Source organism: Motacilla alba, chromosome 10, assembly GCF_015832195.1.
Source record: "Motacilla alba alba isolate MOTALB_02 chromosome 10, Motacilla_alba_V1.0_pri, whole genome shotgun sequence".
In the NCBI taxonomy this organism is placed as follows: domain Eukaryota; kingdom Metazoa; phylum Chordata; class Aves; order Passeriformes; family Motacillidae; genus Motacilla; species Motacilla alba.
The window spans coordinates 2,021,939-2,047,015 of NC_052025.1; the positions used below are offsets into that span (position 1 = coordinate 2,021,939).

The following is a 25,077-nucleotide window of genomic DNA, read 5'->3' on the forward strand; positions in this document are numbered from 1 at the left end:
ATCTCACTCCTTCCTTCCGCGGAGGATGCAGCAGTTTGGTCAAGGCAGTGACATCTCACTCCTTCCCTCCGTGGAGGATGCAGCAGTTTGGTCAAGGCAGTGACATCTCACTCCTTCCCTCCGTGGAGGATGCAGCAGTTTGGTCAAGGCTGTGTTCCTGACAAGGGAAAGGACAGAGGACGGGCAGGCTGGAGATTCAGGCACTGCGGGAGATCCTCACTCCAAGACAGACATGAAGGGGCTGGAGCATGTCCAGAGCCAGGAGCAGAACTGGGAAAGGGTCTGGAGCAGCTGAGGGGCTCAGCCCAGAGGAAAGGAGGCTCAGAGGGGACCTCCTTGTGCTCCATGACTCCCAGACAGGAGGGTGCAGTCAGGTGGGGGTTGAGCACTGCTCTCATGGAACGAGGGATAGGATGAGAGGACACTGACTGAAGTTGTACCAGGGGAAGTTTAGATTGGATTTTGGGGAAAAGTTCTTCACAGAAAAAGTGGTCAGGCATTGGCACAGATTGTCCAGGGCACTGGTGGTGTCACCATCCCTGGAAGTGTTCAAAAAAAGTGGATGTGGCTTTTGGGGACATGGTTTAGTGGTGAACCTGGCAGCTGGACTCAATGATCTTGGAGGGCTTCTCCAACCTCTCTAATTCTGTGATCATATGATTCTATAGGACATTTCATCCCCTGGGAATGTGATGGTAGAGCACCAGCTCCTGCAAATGTGACACTGAAATAGGGTCAAGTGGCAGTGTTGTAAGTGTGGAGGAGCTGACCTTGGTATCTGGGGTCCTCACCACAGCAGGGCACAACACAAAATCCACTTTTCTGAAGAGCTGATAGTCAAGGGATGTTGTTCCCAGACCTGGCTCATGCCCAGGCCATTGGGCATTGCTGGAAGAGCAGAGGGTGACTTCTGCTCTGTCACTGCAGCCACCTCTTGGCCTGCCTGCTTTATTCTTCTGTGTCACTTAATATAAATTATAAAATATTAAATCAGATAAATACCTCTAACCTTTCTGGATGATAAGAAAAGATATTGCTCAGCCTCCTAAAATGCCTTGTATGCGCTGGAAAATGCTAATGGGATTATATAAAGGTTATTTCAGCCTCCTTTCAAGTCTGGAGACATGGCAAAACAATCATGATGCCCTTTGTTTATGCCTTTTTAATGACTGCTTTTACCTTCAGGTGTTTGAGGCTTTGCATCTTTTCAGGTGATCCTCTGGGAAGTCCTTGCGCTGCTGCTTTGTGGGAACTTCCTGAGGAATGTAAACGTGCTTGTGATTTTAGAGGTCTGGAGGAGAGCTGGGCTGTTGGAGCACTCTGGGAGTCTGGCAAGGGTTTGTTGTGCATGTTTTGATGCCCTTGTGTATTTTGCCGGTCAGGAGCTGCATCCACGGGTCCAACAAGCTCCTGTGCTGTGTCTGTGCAGCAGTGCCTGCACCGGTGAGCTGCAGTGCACCTCTGGGGCACTGCTCATGTCCTTCCCTCGAGGCCCCTGCTGTCAGCCTGTGCCAGGCTGTGCAGGGAGGAGCTCAGTGTGTGGCACAGCCCTTTTTTCATCCTCCAGTGCAGAGGGACCTTTGCTACACCGTGCAGGAGGGAATTTCTGGGTAAGAAGCCATTCATGATGCAGAGAAAGCTACAGAAATAATGTTCCCCTCACTCTGTCCTCTGGGTAAGACCTCCCAAGCCCATGATTTCCTCTACTTTTTTTGTTGTTACTGGTCTTTTCCCCAGGTTTTGATATTTTTGCTAAACCTTGTGTCCCAGACAGCTCCAATGCTGTGCAGGGAGCTTGTGGTGGCCTGATAACCTCCCTGCTTTCCAGAGCAAAGCAGACCACCAATGTAGCACGAGGCAGCCTGTCATCATTTCTAACAAGGGAAACATCAGCAAAGAGTTGGTTCTCAGCAGGGAACTCCACCCCCAGCCCATCTAACTGGGCCTTGAACACTTCCAGGGATGGGGCAGCCACAACTTCTCTGGGCAACCTGTGCCAGGGTCTCACCAGTCTCACAGGAAAAATCCTTCTAAGCATGGTTTTATTGTGTTAATAGATGGAGTAATTGGAGAGGAAGAAGAAATTGTTCCTGGAGAGCAGAGGGCAGGTTAGCTGAGCCAGCAGGTTTCACAGCCATCATTCACAGCTGGAAAGAGAAGGTGGTTGTCACTGCCTGTGGAATACAAAAGCATTTAGGCAAGAGCAGAGGCAGGTGAGTGCATCCCTTGTGTTTGGTGGCGATACAAATGGCACATGGCTTTACTGAAAGTTAGAATTCTCTGTTTTGAGGTCATTTTGCAGGTGTCCCTGGAGGGTCATGCCCGGGAGGTCAGAGACAGAGCAGAGCAGCTCCTCTGGGAGGACCATGTTCTCTTGCCCATGGGGCTTTTTCGTGCACATTGGCTGTGCAAATTCAACAGCTGTTGAGTTTCTCACATCCTTTTAAAAACATCTCTCTGGCATCTGTGTTAATTAGGGAAAATCTGCAATTTAATCCCTAGCACACCATTTCCAGTTTGGGGATAGTCTTTCTCAGTGCACTGCTGGCATAATGGAGCCCCTGGAGCCCTTCCTGGGCCTGCTGAGAGCTGCTGCAGCCTCGTGGGTGCCCACCTGCACAGGCTGTCACCCTGGCATTGCTGCTGGGCTCCCCCTGACACGGCCTGTCCCCAGTCTCCCTCTCCTGCAAGCCACAGAGTCACTGTGGTGGCCAAAATCACAAGAAGAAGCAGAATGACCCTCAGCTGTAACCATGGACCAGGCTCCAGCTCCACTGTGGGCAGGGAGAAGCCCCAGCCTGCACTTGAATTTCAGTGAATCACAATCACAGACTGGCTTGGGTTGGAAGGGACCTTAATGCTCATCTTTGTTCCACTCCCTGCCATGGACAGAGCCACTTTCACTATCCCAGGTTGCTCCAAGCTCTGTCCAACCTGGCCTTGGGCACTTCCAGGGATGGGGCAACCTGTGCCAGGGCCCTAATTCTGGATACACACACTTCTTCAGCTCTTTTGTGCTATATTGAATGAAGCATCTGTGCTTGTGAAATGGTAATGTCAAAGTTAATCACTTTGCATCAAAAGTGAGATCTCACCTGGAGGGTCCAGCCTTTGCACTGGTTTGGGACAGTTCTACCAAGGATGTAATGGAGAGCACCAAAAAGCATGCTGAAAATTGCAATCAATCTGGGAGGAAAAATGGGAGGATTTTGGGCAGAAGAGAGGATTTATTGTAAGCATAAGATCAATCCTTCTAAGTGGTCTGCATGCCCATGTCTGTCAGGGTCTGGGGTTCCTTGGGTCATGATGCCTCTCGCTCTGTCATGGTTTAATGCTGGCCAAATGCCAGGCACCCACAAAAGTCATTCACTTATCTTGTTACAGAGAGCTGGGGAGATGAGAGGGAAAAACATTAACAAAGGGCTCGTGAGTTGAGATAAAGACTATGAGAAAAAACACTCTTAAGGGCAAAACAGGTTCAAATTTAAAGGTATAAAGTAAATTTATTCTTAGCAATCAAAGGAGGATAATGAGAAATAAGATAAGCTTTTGAAACACCTTTTTTCCCCCACCCCCTCCCTCTTTCCCAGCAATAGCACAGGGAGACAAGGCATGGGAACTTTTGGTCAGTTTGTCACTTGAGATCTTTGTTCACTCAGAGAGAGGAGTCTTGTCCCTGCTATGCCATGGGGTCCCTCCCATGGACAAACAGCCTTCCCAAAACTGTTGTGCTGTGGGTCACTCATCCAGGGGGTGCAGTCCCCTAAGGTTGGGGAGCAAGGGCTCCCAAACTAGAGGGGTTTCCCACTGAATCGCAGCTTTCTCTGCCACCCACCCTCTCTGGTGTGAGCACTTTTCCCATGGGCTGAGTGGATCTGTGCATTCCCTGTGGACTTCCTGCATTACAGGGGGACAGTTTGTTTTAACACAGTCTTTACCACGGCCTGCAGAGGATTCTCAGCTCTGATGCTCGAAGCTCCTCTTCCCCCTCCTTTTTTCCACTGACCTTGGTGCCACCATGTTGTTTTCCCTCACATGTTCTCACTTCCTCTTCTTTGCTGACTAGGAGAAAAACTGTTGCTTGTAGGTACCATTGCCAAAAAATGTCACTAATTTAAAGATTCTTGCAGGATTTCACAGCGTCAAAAGGTCGATCTTGTTTCGGTTCCACACTGAGGAGTCCCTCACCATATTTTTGCTGCTGGCCATGGGACCCTGAGACAAAGTAAGTCCCTATTTAATGCTCATCCATTGCCATGATTTGGCATCAGCGCAGTCAGCCCAGCTCAACTCCTCCTACAGGACATTCAGAAACACATCACAACCCTCCAGCACATCAGCAAACTCCTTCAGTGGCTTCCTTCAGGCCACTTCAGTGGTGGGAACAAAAGGACTGTCCCAGACACACGTGGTCGCTGTGTCATGGGCAGAGGTGCAGAAGCTCTTTCTGAGGTCCTTGTGTGATGCTCGCCGTTCTTGAGGAATGTGACAGACAGCAGCAGGACCAGAGGAAATGGCCTCAAGTTGCACCAGGGGAGGTTTTGGCTGTGTATTAGGAGAGATTTCTTCACTGGACGTTCTATGACATGGAAAGGTGCTCCAGGAGAAGATGACATAAGCTACCTCCCAAAGAGGCCAATTCCTTTATTACCTGTTTCCTTCCTACCTCAACCTACTTACCTACCTGGAGGTTATGATTTTATCCTGTGTACCTCGTTGTAATTTTATTCTTTGGCTTCATCAATGCTTTAACAAGCCCTACTTAGCCCTTTCATAGGAAGAGGTTTTATGATCCACAATGCAAGGAGGCTGCTTATTCACTCCTGGCTCCTCTCCACTATTTTCCCTCACAGGAAATGCTGCTGATTCCTGGTAGGCTGCAATGAGAGTGCTGAGTGCATTTCTCTGCTACACTGGCATGAGTCAATGTGAGTTCAACCTTTGGAAAATTGTTTCTTGAAGGCCAGAAACATTTGTTTGTCCTACAGTTAAACATCTTTTGCTGACACATCAGAGCCACCACAGTCCATCGCTCAGTGTCCTGAGTGACAGCCCAGCTTAACTGAGGCCCCATGGATGCCTAACAGGATAAAAAAAGGACATGAAATGTTCTAATGTCTGCAGTTAATGGGGTCAAAGGAGGCCCACAATGGAAAACTTCATTTTCAGATGACTTTTGACTGTGCTGTTACAGTGCTTTTTCAGCATTGTCTGTCATGTTTTTAAGGCATAAAAATAATTTTCTTCTTAACAAATCTTACAATGGTTTTATTTTTTTTTTCCATTCATGAAAAGCCCATTTGTCACACCCCCTTATAGTTTCCTATATTTCTTCCTTTCTCTCAAAGCTTGGTTTGAACAAAAAGTATTCAGAACCCTGCACTTCTTACAATGCACTGATGGGGCTTGGAGCAACCTGGTCTAGTGGAAGGTGTCCCTGCCCATCACAGCAGGTGGAGCAAAATGAGCTTTAAGGTCCTTCCAACCCAAACAATTCTGGGATTCTATGACTTTCTAACTTGTAGGAAATTAATATTGCATCTAATTCTGCTTCTCAGGAGCTGCAGCCCCACAACATGTGGCTGACAGCTGTGACCTCTCCAGGGGAGTAATTCCTGCTGATTAATTCCAGCCAGTCTCCAGAAAGTCTTTCACAGGGGCATGGAAGTGTGTCCTGAGTGGTACCAGGAAGGGCTGCCCCATTGGGCAAACGGTGCAGAACTAAAGGTGAACAAGGGCCAAAGGCATGGCAGGAATGAGAGGCAGCACAGGAGGGACAGAAGATGCAGGAGGAAGAGGAGGTGCAGGTGCAGTAAGTAGAGGCAGAGGTGATGCAGGAGGCACAGGACATGTAGGAGGCTGAAGCTGCACTGACCTGTCTGCCTTTATCCCCCTGCAGTAGGTATGGGGGGCTCTGCCCTCATGTGTGAAACAATGCAAGACACAAAGTCGAAGCCAAGACATTTGTGTTAACAAAATCAAAACCAACTTGAAAATTTAGCAGTTTTTCCAAGGTGCTGGTCTTTCCCTTGACTGAGAGCCTGGTGGAAGGATTAGCCAGGGAGTGAGAGCAGCAGAGTGCCCTGGAGCACCCCCTGATTTACTCAGGGGACATGCATTGGGGTACCACACAGGTGGATCCCAACTCCTGATCCAAATGCATTCATATGCCATTACTATGACATTAATAAGTCAAATGGAAGACAAACACAGAGGATTTCTTTGCCTCACCTGTGGGATTCCTAGACACTTTAAGGTTTGGAGAGCAAGAAGAAAAATCCTCTGGTTCCTAGTTATCCTCCTGTCCCTAGTTATGAGGAGAAACCTCCGTCCCAGATTGGGAACAGTTTAAAATCCAGCTCCTCAGCACAGCTTGTGGGATAAAGCCTGAGGATGTGCTGCCCTGCCTGGGGCTGGACCCACCCCACTCACACCCAGCTGCAGAGTAAATTGCTCAGATACCTCCCAGTCCCCCATGACCTTTTAACTACGCCACGGGGAGGATCAGCAGGGCTCCTTGTGAGCACCTGGGAAAGTGCCAGAGGTCATTTCAACAATGAGAAGCATGGAGAAGGGTATTTAGGTATGTAAGTGCCAGGGAACAAGGGGCACGTGGTGGGGGGGGAGAGGGGAGGGGCCTGTGCACCAGAAACCCCCATTTCTGAGCTATTTTATCCTTATTCTAGTAGTGGAATTCACTTCTGTCCATTAGCCCCTTGTTTTGGGGCTATGTTGCCCTTAATCCTTGGTTTAACATCTGGAAACATATTCCTATGGTCTCATAAATGCCTCTCCTAGCTCTCTGTGATAATTTGAAGAAGAAGAATTTAATCTACTGACCTCTTCTTTCCTACCTCACCTTAAACTTGGTCACACTGGCTGCCTGTTCCTCCTGTTGGGAAAAACATCCCACTCACCCCTCAGCTACACCTGTGCCATGTACTGACCTTGTGCCATCATCGACAGTCCCATCCCTCTTTTTGTGCGCGTGCAAAGTGATTTCTTGAGCTTTCTTGGGGAAGTTTTTCAACATACAACTGCACTGATATTGCTCGGAGCGTGCTACTGTGCTGAGACAGAGAACCCTTATGGAATTATTTTCCCTGCATTTTTCTCGAGCTTTTGTTCAATTTTTTTAACCAAAGTTTGGGAGAGTTTCCAGGAGCAATGTGGGTTGTGGCTCGATGCTGCTGGTTCCTCTACCCCAGCAGCTGTCCCTCCAGCTGGATCCCACCTGGGAGTCAAGTACCTCAGTCTTTGTTTTTGCCCACACAAACACTTGTCAGACTATGGGTAAGCTGAACTTGAATCCTGGGGGCAGTTCTGGGCCCCTTATGACAAGATGTTGAGGGGCTGGAGCATGTCCAGAGAAGGGAATGGAGCTGTGGAAGGGTTTGGAGCACCAAGAGCAGCTGTGGGAGCTGGGGGGGCTCAGCCTGGAGAAAAGTCTGGAGAAAAGGAGGCTCAGGAGGGAACTTCTGGTTCTGCACAACTCCCTGACGGGAGGGTGGAGCTGGGTGGGGCTTGGGCTCTGCTCCCAGGATGACAAGAGGAAATGGCTTCGAGTTGTATTAGGGAAGGTTTAGGTTGGATACTAAGGACATTTTCTTCACTGGAAGGATGTCCAGGCACTGACTCAGCTGCCCAGGGCAGTGGTGGAGTCCCCACCCCTGGAAAGATTTAAAACAAGTGGATGTGGCCTTGGGGACATGGTTTAGTGGTGAACATGGCAGTGCTGCATTAATGGTTGGACTCAATGATCTCAGAGGGCCTTTCAGCTGAAATGAGTCTATGATTCTATGATGAGGGATGATTCGAAGTTTAATTCCTTCCCTGAAGAGGTTTACCAGCCTGGATCAGTTCTCTCTGGTTCACAGAGCTGTCCCACTGCTACCACATGGGGCAAGTGGAGGCACAAAGGCAAGAACAGCTCAAGCCCTTGTCACCCTGGGAAATGCGTGGGGAAACCATGGTGCTCCCCAGCCACTGCAGCCACAGGAGACATTGCTTCATCAGGAGAAGATCTGGAGAAGGTTCTCTTGCCATGGGCTGGAGCGTGGGAGTGAGTGTGTTCAGAGGCAGCTGGAGAAGGAGAGGGGTCACTGTGAATCCTCCTGGTGTTCAGCAGCCATGAGGAGCCCCTCAAGTGCTCATAAATGAGCAGAGCTGCTCGTGTCAGCTCTTGGGCAGAGCAACACAGAGCCCTCAGAGGGCTGCACACAGGGTCCTTGCTTGCCCAGACCTTGGAGCGTGTCCCTACTGCTCCGGAGCCTGCAGTTCCCATGGTGAAGAAAACTGGCTGTCTGGAAGTTATTCTCCTGGTGTTCTGGTTGAGTAGTAGAATGGGTTTGGTATTGCACCAGAAAAAGCTGATATGGGCAAGGTGCATCCTTGGCATTTCAGCAGGGTTTGACTGCAACCTCCCTGCAAGAAATTTCATCGTGCCTCCAACTGGGAATCCACCGAATTCCAGCAAATGGGATTCAGAAGCATGGCAGGGTATGAGACAGTCCTTCTCTATTTGGATTTTGCCACATTATGGTTCTTATTCCTGTTCCCAAACTCGCTGGGATACGTGGCTGTGTTCTCTCAGATTTGACTCAGGAATTTAAGGTCAGGGCTCCATCACTGCAAGAGAGTATCACAGCCACTACAAGTTGTGCTGAGTGAGCATGGATGTGGAGCAGAGGCAGGTTTTCCTGTGTTTGTGGTGGATCAGTGGCTGTACAGAGGGATCTTCATTGAAGACGTGCACCAGCCCATCAATATTTGTGTCAATAAGGAAAAAGACAGAAAAAAACCAGTTTGGGGCAACGAAGAGGGCAGGCCCTGGGAGTGAGGGAGACCAAAAAGCCAGAGTGACAGCTGTAAATGGTTTTAAATATATACAGAAGACATCTGTGTAATTAATTACCTTGATTTAAGTTGCACCACTTTTTTCATGTGTAGGTGACACCAAGGGCTACGGTGTTATCTTAGAGGAATGTTTGTGTCTGGGGATTCATACTCACCCTGCCAATAACAAATCTTCCTCCGAGTTTCTGAAACATTAATTACAGTTTTGTAACAGGCAAGTTTTGCAACCAGCTCAAGGTAATTCACTACAACATAGACGTCTGGCAGAAACAAATGAATCGCTGATGTGAAAACTGACATGAATGCTCAAGACTTAGTAATGTTTGTTATGAAAAATAAAATGGGTCTCACTGTCCTTGCCAGCCTGTCTGCCTCCATACACTTTTCAACACGCTAGCACCTGGGAAGAACCATTTCCCCCAGCTAAAAAGCAAGCACCAACAACCCCAAGCAGGTTAAGAATTAAAAGTTAAGGTCTCACATAAAGCTGGATGTAGCTTAAGAGTATTTCATTCAGGGGTTTCCCTCTCTGAGGCGCCACCAGCGGGTCCCACCACTGCTGCTCCCTGCTCAGGCCTCAGCACCTCCCAAGTGCAGAGGGCTGCTCTGTACTTGTCTCCTTAGATCAACAGCTTTTGTTTCTTCCACATCAAATCACAAAATCCCAGACTGGTTTAGGTTGGAAGGGACCTTAAAGCTCATCCCATTCCACACCCCGGTCATGGATAGGGACACCTTCTACTAGATCAAGACCTGTCCAGCCTTGGATACTTCCAGGGGTGGGGATTCCACAACCTTTACAAAACAAGCCTAAAGGGAAAAATTTAAATTTTAAAAGAAAAACAAAGAGGAGAAAGATGTTTTGCTTCCAGATTTGTCAAATCACCACACTGGACTACAAATAGGAGGAATGTGGTTTTTAGGTCATGCTGAAAGACAGAGACTCTCCTTAGAGCATTTTGTGTATCTGCTGTCTTGAGGAAGGGACCCCAGCCACTCCAGGGCTGTCTCTCCTCCTTGGCCATCTGAAGGATGGAGCTAAATTCCCATTGGCATTACATTTCTTAATTATCACAATCCTTCAAATTACCACAGCTTTCCGGCAAGCTACAACTTGTTCAGGACTATGACAGCTCCTAGTAAATTGCACAACAAATGTCAGCTCTCTTACTAGATACAATTTAGAGGTTTGCATAGACATGTGCTAAATTTAGATGTAACAGTTGCAATTTTGAAAATGTTTTCTGTTTGTGACTCCCTTTGTCCTTTTGCTCGTTTTTGGAAACTGGCTATCGCCTCCAAAAGAAGAAAAGTGATGACACTGATTCAGAAATCAAGGATGTGAAGCTACATGTGTCAGTTAGAAAAAAAGACCTTTTTTGCCCATGATGACAAAGAAAAAAAATTATTTAACTAGATGAGAAACAAATGTAGTATGAGCAATGCTGTGTACCTGGTGCTGGGGGTAGATGGTTAAAATGTCAGTTCATAGGAAGACAACCTCGAGAAATATTGTTGATTTATTATGATAGCAGTGTGCATACCCACACCTTGATACAGAATGTTTCACAGCATCTCAGAGTACTTGAAGGTGGAAAAGAACTCCTGAGGTCGTCTGGTCCAGCCTCGAGCTGGGTCAGCTAATGCTGGCTGCTCAGAAAATCCCAACTGCTTTTGAACACCTCCAAGGATGGAGACTCCACAGGCCCCCTGGGCAACCTGAGCCAGCCTGTGGTTACCATCACAGGGAAAAAGTATTTCCTGATGTGGACCAGTGTGTGCCCATGGCCTCTGCTCCCGGCACTGGGCGGCACTGGGAAGAACCTGGCTCCTTCTTTGCACCCTCCCTGCAGGTATTTGCAGACTTGGATGAGCCCTCCCCGAATTTGCTCTTCCATAGGATGAACAGTCCCAACTCTCTCAGCCTTTCCTGAGCACAGGGGAGGTGCTTCAACCACTTTATCATCTCCATGGCACATCGATGGACTCTCTCCATGCCTCTCTTGTGCTGAGGAGCCCAGAACTGGACATGGGTGGAGAACAAACAATATTCACCACCCTCTCCTCATCCCCTGAACTTGCCATAGAATGGAAAGGGCCTTAAAGTCCATCCTGTTTCAGACCCTGCCATGGTCAGGGGCACCTTCCACTATCCCAGGCTGCTCCAAGCCCCATCCAACCTGGCCTGGGACACTTCCAGGGATGGGGCAGCCACAGCTGCTCTGGGCGACCAAGAAGGCCTCACAACCCCCTCAGAGGGAAGATTGTCTCCCCAACCTCCAATCTAAATCTACCGGTTTAGTAATATCGATGCAGAAGGCATGAGGCATGGGAGCCCTTTGTAACCTGTGCTGACAGATCCCCGACATCTCCTTGTCCTCGCTGCGTTTGGAACGGGCTCCAGGGGTTATTGGCTCCGCCGCCTTCCCAGGGACCAGGGTGAGGCAGCCCAGCCTGGAGCTCCGCGCGTCTTCGCTCTCGCCTTTATGAGAGATCAGCGGCTCGGTCGGTGTAATTGTGAGCAAACCGCAACAGGGCGGGTGTGGGACGCAGCGAGAACGAGTTGGAGACACGGAGCGGGGGCTGCAGCGGGAGCCGCTCTCGGAGTAGCTTTTGGTGAGGGAATCTCAGAACAGCGGGAGCGCGGGGCCTCGGCGGCGTGAGGGGGCGGCGGGACCGGCCCGGGCCCGTGGACGCCTCTGTCAGGAGCCTCCCGGAGGGCGAGCGGCGGGGAAGGGAAGGGAAGGGAAGGGAAGGGAAGGGAAGGGGGGGCGGTTCCGCTGTGCCCGGCCCGCCCCGCCCCGCCCCCGGCCCCACCCGCCGCCGCCGCCGCCATGTTGCGGCCGTTGGTGCCCGGTGCGGGGTGAGGCCGCGCGGGCCCGGTGGGCCCGGAGGAGCTGCCTGCGTGGGTGAGTCCTGCCCGCCCGCCCGGGCCCGGCCGCGCCGGGCCCGCCCCTCCCGCTGCCCTCCGCCCTCCCGCGCTCCCTCCCTCCCTCCCTCCCGCCGGCCCCGCGGCCGGGCGGTGCTGCCGCCCCGCGGGCAGGGCGGGCGGCCCCGCCGCCGGCGCACCGAGCCCTGCGCGCCCGCACCGGCTCTTCCGGCCCGCAGGCCGCCACCTCTCCCCGTTCTTCAGGTGCCTGCCCCGATCGGCTGCGGTGCCCGCGGCGGCCCGGCCCGGCCCGGCCCGGCCCGGCGGCGCCGGGACAAACTAAGTTCGGCGGGCGGCCCACGTGCGGCCGGGCCGGGCCGGGCCGGGCTGTCAGCGCGGGGGGCGGCGGGGCCGGCCTTTGTCTCGGGTGGGGACGGCGTGGGATGGGGGCGGTGTGCGTGTGGATGTGTGTGGGGGTGTGCGTCTCTGTGTGTGTCGGAGTGCCACGGGCCGGACGAGTCCCCAGCCCAGCGGCCCCGTTCGCACCGAGAGCCGCACCGGGCTCACGAAACTTTCACGGGTGTTGCAGCCCCGGGTCCCGCCTGCCACTGAGCCGCCCTCCGGGTTAGCCCTGCGCCAGCTGCGGCTGCCCCTGCCTCCTCCGCAGCCCTGACAGCGGCCTCTTCCCCCATCCCCTGCCTTCCCCGCGCCTCTCGGCTCCTGCCATCCCCGCCTTCCCATGGGAGTCCAGTGTCATGCAGTCTCTGCATCCCCTCCCGGAGACACCAGCCGGGCTTGAGCGGCCCTGGGCAGATGTTTTCCCTTGTACACTGTTGTTTTGCAGAATTACCAACATTTAGTAATGGCAATGTACGTGGTAAATAACCCCCTACAGCAGGGGATTGGAACTAGATGGTCATCAAGGTCCCTTCCCACCCAAGCCATTCTCTGATTGATTTCCTTGATGTAACTGGGGTTTCGTGCTTCACCATTAAGTGGCAATCTCAAACCTCCTCCCTAGTTTGAAAGCTGCAGAGCATCTACTCCCAGTCTCCAGAAATTCTTGGGAATAGCACCGCTAGCAAAAGGTTTGTAAGGAGAGTGTGGAGGAAGTGTGTCCTGTGGTGCCTCTCCTTTACTTTGAAGCTTATCCGTAGCACATGGCTTTGGGATTTGGCATCCTTCCCCAGGGCTTTTTTGGATGGTTTGGAGCCTTCCAGGTTTGCTGATTCCTGGAGAAATGTGCTGTAGTGAGGTTGAATTTGCACATTGAAATACACTCTTTACTCCATGAGTTCTTCTCCTTTTTCTCACTTTATTCACCTCTTCTACTGCTTTGCAAGTCTCAATCTCCATGTTTTCATTGGATCCCAAGCGTGAGTTTGCAGTCCTTTGCACAAGAATGATGGAGTAAGGACAAAGGTCTTTATTTTCAGCTTTCCTCACAGGCTACTTTACATAATTTCCTTTGATATCCTTTTTTTTTGTTTGTTATCTGTGATCAGAAATATACAGTGTTAAGACAGAAGTTTAAATTTATGTTATTTAAAAATCACTTCTGTCAATAAGATACTTAATTCTCTAGAATCTGGGTCAAAACTTGCTTTATTCTGAAAAAATGTAGCTTTGTGTATGACAAGTTTAGGATGCAGTTCTGTGGAGAAATACTTAGGTAGGGACTTGTGCCCTCATGATTGCAAAGCCAGTAAAAGAGTGTTTTTTAAGACTCAAAGATGAACACAAATCCTTCTGAAAAAGCAAGGTTTCATCCAAGTAAAGGATATTTTGAGATGCTGCAGATACATGGGATTTGTGTTGCATTTTAAAACAGATGCAGAGAGTTGTTCCAGAGTGGGAAGGGAAGGTCAAGAGTGATTGGCAGGCTCATTTTTCTCTGTACAAAACTCAATCATGCCAGGTTATGGAATGAAGTGTCTTCCTTGCAGAAGGATTTGTGTGCCAGAAATTTTGGGAGCTGCGTGGTACCTAGCTCTCTCCCAGCTGGTACAACTTTTCCCACCCAAAGGAATGGGAAGTTTCAGGTCCATGCCTTTGCCAGCTACAGTAATCTGTGTTGTTTCCAAAGTCCTTATCAAGTGCTGGGGGTGTGGAGTGCCTGGATAATTTGGGCTTCCAGGGATTTCGTGCCTGGCTGTGATTCCTTGAGGGACGTGGTTGCAAATTATTGCGTAGCCCTCTGTGGACCTTTGTATTTGAGGTTTAATTTAAGAAGGAGTTTAAGTTCAGCCACAGCAAGCCACTTTAAAGCCAAGTAAATCTCTGCAGAGTGTTTTGCAGTAGATTAACCAAAGCAGCACCTCTGGGCCTTGCCTGGAGGAATGGCTGAGCTAAAGCTCAAAGACCATTGTGTCCCTGTGCTCCACTGCAAGTGATTTCTCCGGGCGCGGGAGTTGTTCCCCATTCCGGCAGCCTGGCCAGAAGGGTTGAGCTTTGTTTGGTTTGAATGTGATGCTTGACAAACTTCTAAACCGAACCGTCAACAATGACAGCAGCCTTAAACCAGGCCCCTTTTGGGAAGGCATCAGATGGCTTCTCTCTCTCCCTCTGCCTTGTCCCATGCTCCTCCTCTCTGCCTGCACCTCTGCTCCCAGTTCTTCCCCGTTGTCCTGGAATCCTGCCACCCCCTCAGTCTCCCTGGATTGCTGCTGGCTTTGGCAGCATTGTTGCAGCCCAAGTCGAGTGTGGCAGGACTCACCTTGCCTGTGGATGCTCCTTGCCAAGCAGGAACTGGTGCCCTGCTAGTTCTGTTGACACATTTTGGTTTTTTTTCCCCTCCCTTACGTACAGCATGCACCAGTTCACATAAATTTGGGATTTAAATAAAGTATAGTAAAGGAATGACTCATTAAATTAAATTGTGAACTCTCTGTATTGTAGCAACTTGAAAATATTTTGGTTTAGCAGTGTAAATCCAGTATCCCTGACAGTAGTGAACACAAATGTTCTAGTAATTCTGTGCTGTCAATTTTCATGCATCTCACCAGAGCTTGATTATTGCTGTTGTAGGTTGCTGTGTTGAGTACTCCAAGTCCCCACTTCCTTTCTGAAGAGCTTAGAAAGAAAGTGCTGGCTGGGAACACAATTTCATCTTACAATTTGGATATAGTTCTTTATTCTGTCCTTGGGTGGTTTCTGTTTCACTTCATAAGTAAGGATTGCCCCTGTTTCAAATAATGCTTCTTGAAGCTGTTGTATTGAAATATTTACCGAAGACTTCTGCTATTTAAATTGCTCAGGGTAGGGAGTCATCTCACTTTTCAGGTCTGTGTCTCTTGGGCCACCTGTTTGCCCCTGCCTTTCTTCCTGGAGAAAGGACTGAGTTCTTCAAATGTGACAATCCCTTGAGAAATCAGCAGCGATTGCTGCCTGTTAGCTCTACAAAAACCCCACCCAAGCAAAAAAAAAGCCCTCTGCTCGTGTACTTCAGAACCTTCTGTTGAGGCTCATGATGATGGCTGGCTTTGGATTAATGGTGTGCCTGACAGGTTGAAAAGATGTCCCCTGCATGAGCTGGGTTTCAAAGGTCATGCTGGTACCAGCTCTATTCTTGGGGATCCTGGGATATGGGGGTGCTTGCTGTCTCTCTCTGTGCTGCTTGAAGCACCTCTGAGGAGCAGCTCTGCCCACATCCCAAGCTTTGGGCAGCTGTGATTTTTGTCACAGAAGATGTTGATGCACATGAGTCTCACAAAGTTTGTCCATGGGGGAAATATATTGACAAAGTATTTTTTGTGCTTTTGATTGTAGCTTTCATCATGGGGGACATGAAAACCCCTGACTTTGATGACCTGTTGGCTGCTTTTGACATCCCTGATCCAACTAGTCTTGATGCCAAGGAGACCATTCCATCAGCTGGGGAGGAGAGTGAGAATCACCTGAAGTCATCAGGAATGTGCATCGATGAGAATGTGTCCTTATCCCACTCTCTGCCTCCCTCTGACGCGCCCGTTGTCAGTGTGATAGTGAAGAACACAAGTCGCCAGGAGTCTTTTGAGGCAGAAAAGGAGGGGAATCACCTTGGAACAGGATTGTTACACAATGGCTTTCGTGGCTCTGATCTGCCAGCTGAGGCTCATGCTTTAGTCCATAATTATGGCAAGTTTGAGTCAACTTTTATTAATGGTGACAGCTCGAGAGGTTACTCTGATAAACTGGATGAGTCCAAGTCAGAGCCTTTGCCAACATTTAGTCAGTTTAGCCCCATTTCCAGCCCTGAACCGGAGGATACATTCAAAGAGAACAGTATTGGGGACAAACCCAAACATGCCCAAACTCCCTATTTTCCACCACCTTCAATATATGTACCAACAGGGGCTTCAGTCCTAGATCAACTTAGGAAGGTGCCAGAGCCCGAATTAAGCATGTTTGATCAGTACTGTAAAAAGGAACAGAAGACAGAAATCCACTGCCAGCCAGAGAATAGGCTGGAAATGAGCAGGAGAGAGCAAGACAGAGCAGTGGAGAGGTTTGCGGAGTCAAGCAAGGACTTGTTAGATACCAACAGCTTTCTTGGGGAAGGCTTGGTGTTTGGAGACCTCGCTCACAACAATTTAGGAGACGGCAAGGGGACTGTGCCCGAGCTAAACGTGTCTTCATCAATACCACCTCGGCAGAGGCTAAAGCCAACTCATTCCAAGTTGTCATCCTGTGTGGCAGCGTTAGTAGCTCTTCAGGCCAAAAAGGTTGTGTGTATTCCAAAAAGCGATCAGCCAAATTTTACCAAGGAACCTGGTCCTTTTAAAGACGGGACGAAGGGAAGTCCAAAAATGCCCAAGTCGCCAAAGAGTCCCCGGAGCCCCTTGGAGGTGGTGAGGAAGGCTGGCAAGCAGCCTGAGAGTCCTCGGAGTGTGTGCAGCGACAGCAGTGGGAAAGGCTCTCCTTCCATGGCAGCTGGCTCTCCACCAGCTATTCCCAAAGTTAGAATAAAGACTATCAAGACATCTTCCGGTGAAATTAAAAGGACTGTAACTAGAATTTTGCCAGAAAATGATGAGTTGGGCAAATCTTCAGAAGAGTCACCTGCAGAAACCTCTTCTGCCGAAGAGTTTATCAAATCTTTCCCGTCCCCTGACACTAGTGCAGTTACAGAAGGTGAGGCTGGCAGGAATTCAACCAAAAACGGGGCTGCTGTGGCTATCCAGCTGTCAAATGTAATGAGTCCTTACTCAGACAGTGTGAAAATGGATATTGCAAACAGCACTTGCACCGTGTCCTTATCTCCACTGCCAAACTGCGGCAGCGGTGCCATAAAAGTGGGGGTCAAGAGGCAGCAGCCATCCAACACGGCCACCACCAGCCTTCTTCCCAAAGCTGTGCACTTGGCAAATCTCAACTTGGTCCCCCACAGCGTTGCTGCTTCTGTTACAGCGAAGACATCCACCCAGAGGCGAAACCAGCCTCAGGTGACACAGATGTCAGTGCCACTGGTGCACCAAGTCAAAAAAGCTGCTCCGGTTGTCATGGAGGCATTCCATAAAGTGCTACACAGTGCCAATCCAGTGCCGATATATACTCCCAACCTCAGCCCCCCGCCTGACACTAGTATTAATTTACCTGCCTCTGGGTATTGTTGCCTGGAATGTGGGGACTCGTTTGCCTTAGAGAAAAGCCTGACTCAACACTATAGTAGGCGAAGCGTTCACATTGAAGTCATGTGCACTCAGTGTTCAACTATGCTCCTTTTTTTTAATAAGTGTAGCTTGCTTAAACATGCACGAGATCATAAGAGCAAAGGATTTATCATGCAGTGTTCTCAGCTGCTCATGAAACCAATTTCCATAGACCAAATGTTTTCACCTTCTCCTACAAGCTCTTCAGTCTCTCCAGCTCCTCAGACTTTTCTCTCGTCCTCTCCTCCATCCAAGTCCGGTGCTGCTTCTGGAGGCGGGGTAGGGATTTCTGCGAGCACTCAGCCAGCCTTGCCTCTCTACACAGACCCACAGAGGCTAATCCGTCATGGACTTAAGTGTTTGGAGTGTAACAAGCAGGAGCAGGATTACACTTCTTTAGCAGCTCATTACCAGAGAACCTCAGAAGATAATGAGAGACTGGTAAGTCATCATTTTAATGTTATTAGTTAAATCTCTCCGAGTTTAAAGAGATTGTCCTCAAGGGGAAAAGTAGGCATCGAGGTGGCAAATGAGTTGCTTTGCCTAAAAAAGTGCTTATGGGGAGAATTTGGAATGCACATGAGCCCAGACGCGTGTGTATGAAGAGATCTGTTGTTTGCTTGCCTTCTTTCTACCCTCTGCCAGTAAAAAGAGCATAGTAAGGAGACTAGGGAGGTCCTCGAGTGTCAGAGAAAGGTGATGGAGATGAAAGATTGCTTGGATGAGGCGTGCAAAAAAGCTGTAGGGGAGGATCAGCGGAGCGTTACCTGAAACAGGTTTTTGTGCTGTAAGTGTGGCTGGAGGAGATCTGGCACAGTTGAATGTTGCCTTTCCTGCAGCTGGTGCCAGAACCTTCCGTGTGATGCAGTGCACAGTGGGTGTTATTGCTGCTGTTGGTGTGGTCAGCTGTGTACTGGACAGGCCTGCTGTGGTGTGTGGGGTGGAACGCTGGTTCTGGCTGCTTTTGTCCTTCGGGTGGTACAGGGTGAGTGGGTGCATAGCAGGGTTCTTGTCAGGAACCTGCCTTCCTCCTGGGCTGCCCTGCTCTGGTCTCCACCACCTTTATGGACCTGGTTGGAATCCCCTTAAATTAAACTCCAGTTTAGGATTCCCCTGATGAAGAGAAGATGATTATTGTTGTGGACCAGGACCATACACTTTGTTTATGGCTTTTATTTTAGAAGACGCAGTCAGTCTTGCTTAAGTGTTAACCAGCCTGCAGCTGAAGAGGAGGAGTACTCCCTTCTCCTTATCTCTTTGGATGAGGCGAAAGCTTTCCAGGTTGGTGTGGCTGCCAGCGGAGCTGGCTTCTAATGCAAGGGCTGCAAAATCCAGGACTCCTTGCCAGCATCTGGGAGGATGACCACATCTCTGCCGTGGCTGTCAGAACACCTGCACTCTCCAGAACCTCCCTGTGCTGCTTGAATGGCTTGAAGGAGTATTGAGGTTGCTGTGGTCCCATTTAGATAGTTTGTTATCTTAAATTCATCAGCCACCAAAAAAAATAGATCATGGCTGAGTGGTTTTGGTGTTGTAAAAAATGGTGAGGCCAAAATGGATCAGTGTGGCCACGTAATCAGGTTTCTTGCCTGAGGCAGGTCAGTGAGCACTGCGCTCTGTCAACACACCAACTTATTTTTCAACTATAATGCTTTTTTAGGAAATGTCAGCAATCTGGCATTAAAACTTCCAGGAGAAGGGATAGAGTGAGTGCTCCAAAGTGATCTAAAATGTTAATCAGTGGCATTAAAAATATACTTCCTTATTTCTATTGTGGGATTATCAATTCAAGAGCTCCTTAAAGAGGAAAAGAATGTGTGATAGTAAGTATTTTTAGTTTGTAATCAAATAATTTATTCTGTAACTTAACCAAGAATAGAGTTTACGCCTCTCATGTCAAGTAGTTCTGCTAGATGTGAGATTATTTTTGCAGTATTTTTCTGAAGAGAAGCACTGGAAAAAGAGGCTACTTTTGAGCTCCTGAAACCAGTTCCTCCCTGTAAGATCTTCCCCATGCTTACACTCCACAGGATGCATGCACTGCTCTGGGAGTCCTTTTCCACTGTGTGTCTGCTGTCCTCCAGGCTGCCTGGTGGTGCTCCATGCTGTTCCCAGAACATCTGTTTCAATAAAGTTGTTACTTTATTTCTAAAGGAAATAAGCATTTGTGCCCCGTGCCTGTAATGGTGTGTCTGGATTTAGCAGTAGCTGATGGAAACCATCCCACTGCCTTTTCCCAGAGCCCAGGTGTTTGGTGCCGCTGGGCTGAGAGGTAAAAGGATGGGTGAAATTCAGTGGTCTTACAGGGATCCCTGATTCTCTGAGCTGTCCAAGGGAAAAGGTATGGGTGACCTTCACATCACGTGTGCCACGTGGATAACACAGTGTGGATCCCAGCAGTAGCAAGGTCTGAGAAGCTGAAGGTTTTGCATATAGGGTATTAATGAATGTAATACTATTAATCATGGTGTGAGAAGGTTGTAGGTGAAGCTGTTGGAATGTGTGTCATAAACTCCTGAAACAGGAGAACATGGCCACGCCTCTCTGAAAGATACCCTGACTCTGCATTTAGTTAATTCCTTGGGTCGTTCTTTCTGTTTTGCTGAGAAAAAAGAGAAGTGTTGGTACAAGCGGGAGAGGATCAAGAGACTGATTTTGCAAACACTTTCTTACATGGTAGAAGTGGTTAAAAACTCTGGCTTCCATCTGCAGAGCTGGGCTAGGACACTTGTTTTTTGGTGCAGTGGTAGAAATTGGGTGTAGAGAAATTCTTCCCTGTGATGGGGTGAGGCCCTGGCATGGGTTGCCTGGAGAAGCTGTGGCTGCCCCATCCCAATAAATGTTCAAGGTAAGGTTGGATGGGGTTTAGAGAAACCTGGTCTGGTGGGAGGTGTCCCTGCCCATGGCAGGGGGTGGAAGGAGATGGTCTTCAAGGTCCCTTCCAACCCAAACAGTCTGGGGTTCTCTGATTCTCTGAAATTGGGTTGCTGAGGAAGGCATTGATGTAACACCTGTAGTGAATATATTTTAGTGCTCTGGTAGTGGTTCAAAACCACTGTGTCCACAGGGCAGAAGATGTTGATTTACATACTGGTACATCTAATTAAAACCACAGTCCACAGCAGTTGTCGTGCTTGATCCACAGCAAGCTTCAGTGGTGGGACAATCTGTCAGGATGCAGAAATAGTATAAATTGTTGTGGGCAAACTTGGCTGTGAACCACTTCCCTAGGTCTCAAGAGACTAATTATCTAGAGTTTTAGCATAATTTTGTGCATTTTGAACAAAAACTGTGTATTTCTTCCTCCATACCTGATGTCTGTCTCTCTGTGTTGAAATGCTGGTTTAGAAGTGGTGGTATGGGGTGCTATTGTCATCGTTTCTTAAAGACAGCAAAAATGCTGCACTCTGGTAAAAAAACCAAAACATTTCCAAATTAATTTCTTATTTAATCTCAGAACTCAGGCATAAACTCTTTGCCGTGCCTCACTGAGAAACTAGGAAGTACTGAAGCTTTCCACATAGAGACTTGGCTTGATTTATGCCTTCTAAGGAGCTTCAAGAAGTAGCAGGGCAGGTCCCTGCTATTATGGCCAAAAGCTTTTAATCTGTGACTATTCACATGCTTGGTACCAGATTGTCCCTAAAAAATGAGGATGCTTGGAAAGGGTAGATGAATGTATAATGGAAAGAGCAACTTCAGCTGAAGGGAAAGGGTAAAAGCAATTTATCTGCAGCACCTGGGATTGTACTAGAAGGTGGAGACCTGTGGAAAATAAGCCAGGTGATTTTTGATCCGTGTTCTTGAAAGCTTTTCTGTTAATTGACACCAAATCTGGATGCACATCCAGCATGACTGTAACTTGTGAGACCAAATGGGCTTTGAAGTGCTCAGTTATGGTGCTTTGAACTGAAAAACTGTTTTGGACATGGCTTTGGTGTGGCACCTTGCTAAGAAGGAAGGGCTGATCCAATGGGGTTGATGAAGAAAAGAAAGAGCAGGAGAGACTTGTTTTTCAGTATGATGTTTTCAGTTACCCAGAAGCTGAAGGACGAGCACCCTGTGATAAGAGGCAGGAATGATTGGATTGGAGAGGGGGAAGAGCCTAAGCTATCTCTGCTCCATGAGCAAACTCACCCTGTGCTGCTACTGAAGACTTTTCACTTTAATTGGAATTTCTTACCATGACTTTGTGAATTACTCTGACATTTTCAGGTTTCCCAGAGCTGCTTGAAAGGGGATTGTTGGTTTTTCTCTTTCTTCCATGGCATCTTCCATGCCAGATGATGGCATGGGAAAAACCTGGTGTTACACTCCTACATGGCTGTGGGTAAATCCTGCATAAATAGGACGGATAATGGGTAAATTACTTTCCTAGGTGTGGCCAAAATGTGAGTGACACGGCTGGGTCACAGTTCTATTGCAGGAAGGAAGAAAGATAGTGATGTGGTCTAGACAGCAGGGAAAGGAGGATTTGGAGCAAGTGGGAGGAGGAGAGAGGGATGATGATGTGGTTGAGAAGGTGCTGTGGTTTTCTAAAGGAAAGACCTTTAAAAAATGATGGGGAGCTTGACCTTAATGTTGTATTTTTAAACATCTACATGAATGCAGTTGCTCAGAGCACAGCAGGGTTTATTTTGGTACAGAATATGTGTAGGATGAAGGCAGTTCTTCCCAGCTGAATACCGTGGTGGGATGGGATTTCCATGGCTTGCAAGGACGATACAGGCTTGAATAAGCCACTTCAGAAACATAAATAACTGGATTTATTAGATGTATGTTTTGAATAGATCATCTTAATGGATCACGGTGACTTTGCCTTTTTTTGGCAACTAGTGAGGCCAATTCTGCAGTTTTTTCAAGCTTGTGAATCAGTGGGACCTGTGTGCTGCTTTTCCATTGCTGAATTGCAAGAAGCAGTATGGGAATTTGAATAGCTGGTAGGTTGGATTTGTTCAAACCAGAAGCTGTGCTCTATGTAGGCATTATAGTTGTCCAGATGTTGAAGAGGTGGTACCAGATGTTTCATGTAACTTCAGGTCTGTTTGGTCTGATGCAGTGGGGTGTTCTAGAGCAAGATTTTTGAGGGGTGAAGGGTGGAAGGGTATTTAAGTAGGTGTAGTTCATGCCAAACGAATCTTTATTTTTGGAATAGAGAAATGAGTTTATCGTTATCTCCTTGACGTTCAATGAGATGGTTGTTAGAGTACTGCATGAAGAATGGATATACTGGAGAAGTTAGATTGTGAGGTTGGAGCAGAATCAGGTAAACTCCTGAAAAATAATTGCAGCTGGGATTAGGTTTTTGTGAGATCTCCTGAGGGATGGTTTTGGGTATCTGTGGAGTTAATATTTGTGTTAAGGAGACCTTGGAGGATGACTGTGTTAAAACATTTGCTGAACCAAACTAACAAAGTAAGGAGTCATGGAAAATGGGGAGTATTTTACAGGAGGTTCTAGATGATCTTTAAGACTGAGTGGGAATGGTATGAAAATTAACCAAAGGCAGGATTTTTGGTCTTGAGAACTCTTTGACTGACTGAAGGTGACACAGCTGTGCAGGAGATTTATGTCAATCTGCAGCACCAGTCAGGGCTGTGGTAATGCTCCCTCGTGCTAGCAGTAACCGAGTTGGAGAGGAGTGTATTGGTTTTTTTAATCAGGATAGATTGGAATAACTGAGGGAAGAATGACCAGAAATGGAAACATGATCTCTTAAGGGGAAATTAAAACCCCTTTATAAGTTTAGCTTGGCAAAGGCCTGGTAAGTGAGGGTGGGTGTCCTTCAGCACTGAAGCAGACAAAGGATTAAGGTGAGTATAGTGGCACTTTTTTCCCCCACCAGAAACTAAATCTGCCCTCAAGAAGTACTTCCTGTACTCACAGGAATTGCTCTGGGCAATTCATCAGCATCAGACAGTTTTCAGGGCTCAAATTACAGGAGAGGAACAAAGCCCATGCAGCTCCTGGTGCCTGCATTTAGGATGTGCTTTTCATTACAGTGTTCTCTGTATCCACTCTCAGCTTGTATCTGGTGTGATCTTTGTAGAAAGGAGCTTTTTAATTTAGGGGCAATAATGATGCAAGAACAGACTGGAATAGATTTATGTAGAAAATCAGAGGACAGTCTGTGATCATCACAGGAATGAATTCTGGAAGAGCTTTGCAGCAGAAGTAACGGAACAAAGGACACAAACTAGTTTTGAGACAGAGCTTATTTGTTTCTTGGCAAGGAAAGACCAGTGCACAATAACATGTGCAAGAATTAAAAGTACTTCCTGACTCTCTCGGGCATAATTGTCCATCTACTGGTAACCAGAGATGTTTAATCCTTTTTTCTTTTCTTATTTGACTTGACCACCCAAAATCCACCAAGGTAGCTAACAACTCCAATAAAGTACAAAGCATAAACTCAGGACCTCTGAATTTTCTTGAACCTTTTGTTCTCCTTACTTTTTTCCTTCTTTTTTTCTCTTTTTTTTTTTTTTTTTTGTCCAATAAGAATTTTTCAATGAATTGTGATGTGTCCTGTTTATGTACCACCTACACAAGTAATTTAAAAGCAATTTTATTGCTGCCTTTTCTTTTTCTTCTTCCTTCCCTGTCTTAAATCAATGCTTTATAATTTATTGGATAAAACTTGCCAGAAGCTAGTAGAACCACATGCTGCCCTGATAATTTCTCAGCAGCAAAAAAAGAAAGGCAGCAGCTGTATTTTTCCTATTTTTCTCTTCCTTCCCCCGTTCAAGTTCATGTTTTAATTTAGGAAACAAGAGGGTTGAAAATTAGCAAAAAATTCCCTTGGCCCCATAAAGCACTGTTTTCTCCCTGTCCCAAACCAAGAGTGATTAATGCAGTCCTTAGGTACTAGCGAGGATGGATTTTGTTTTTTATGGAATTTTTCCATGTGGATTTTGTACAAGCAAAGGGGTGGAAGATGTTACGATGAAAGCATGTTGGGGAAATGGAGCTGCTGGGAGAGAAGACAAAGTGGCAGGATAGCAGAGCCTGCAGCCAAGGCCAAACCAGAGCATCAGGATGAAGAGGAGGGGCTGCTGAGGAAGAAAAGCCAGGGTGTGGCTCCACGGTCTCCTTAAATCAGTTTGTGATCTGTTGCCATGAGGGACCAATCTCACCCTCTCCTCCTTCCCCACCCATGCCTGGTCCTGATGGTCCTGCAGGGGCCCCGGAGGACTGAGAGCAGCTGGAGGGAAGAGGATAAGGAGCAGGGCTGTGAACTGGAGGCCAGGACATGGCTGAGAGTGAGGAGGAGGGGATAACTGGAGACAGAGGGGTTGTCCTGGGTGGGATGGAAAAGGGGCTGGAAGCTGGTATCTGCTGGCACTAAAAGAGTCTTGCTCCTGCCTTCTTCCAGCTGGGCACCTATGATGCTGCCCCAGGCAGTGTGGGGCTGTGACTGGAGAGCTCTGTGGGTGACAGGCAGGGGAATGAGAGCCCACGTAGTGGTGATGGTCTGCTCTATCCTGCTGTGAGGAGAAGGTGCCCTCTGAAGTGTCTAATGCTGCTGCAAACACCCCGGGCAATAAACACAATCCCCAATCCAGAGAAGCCCTGGCTGCTGCATTCCTGAAAGTGTTCAAGGCCAGATTGCACAAGGCTTGGAGCAGCTTGGCCTAGTGGAAAGTGTCCCTGCAGGGTGGGCAGCAAGGGCAACCCTGCAGGGTGGAGGAAAGAGCAGAGGCCTTTAACATCACCACTGTA

At 48.2% G+C, this 25,077-nt stretch overlaps 1 protein-coding gene and 1 long non-coding RNA gene across 3 annotated transcripts in view; both read left to right on the plus strand.

Moving 5' to 3' along the window:
* The first annotated feature begins 833 nt into the window (after window positions 1-833).
* On the plus strand, window positions 834-5,358 carry LOC119705060. The gene is made up of 4 exons (XR_005258124.1): window positions 834-1,610; window positions 2,058-2,213; window positions 4,131-4,225; window positions 4,854-5,358. It is a non-coding gene; the product is annotated as an uncharacterized LOC119705060 (long non-coding RNA).
* Window positions 5,359-11,643: 6,285 nt separating this feature from the next.
* ZNF592 (zinc finger protein 592) overlaps window positions 11,644-25,077 on the plus strand; it is a 35,610-nt gene continuing 22,176 nt past the window's right edge. The window contains exons 1-2 of one of the 2 annotated variants that reach the window (XM_038147011.1): window positions 11,644-11,765; window positions 15,494-17,796. In XM_038147011.1, the coding sequence (XP_038002939.1) occupies window positions 15,502-17,796 (2,295 nt within the window). In that variant the 5' untranslated portion in view covers window positions 11,644-11,765; window positions 15,494-15,501. Of the gene's footprint in view, window positions 11,766-11,854; window positions 11,990-15,493; window positions 17,797-25,077 lie in introns of those variants that run through there. The other variant, XM_038147012.1, reaches the window with a different exon arrangement.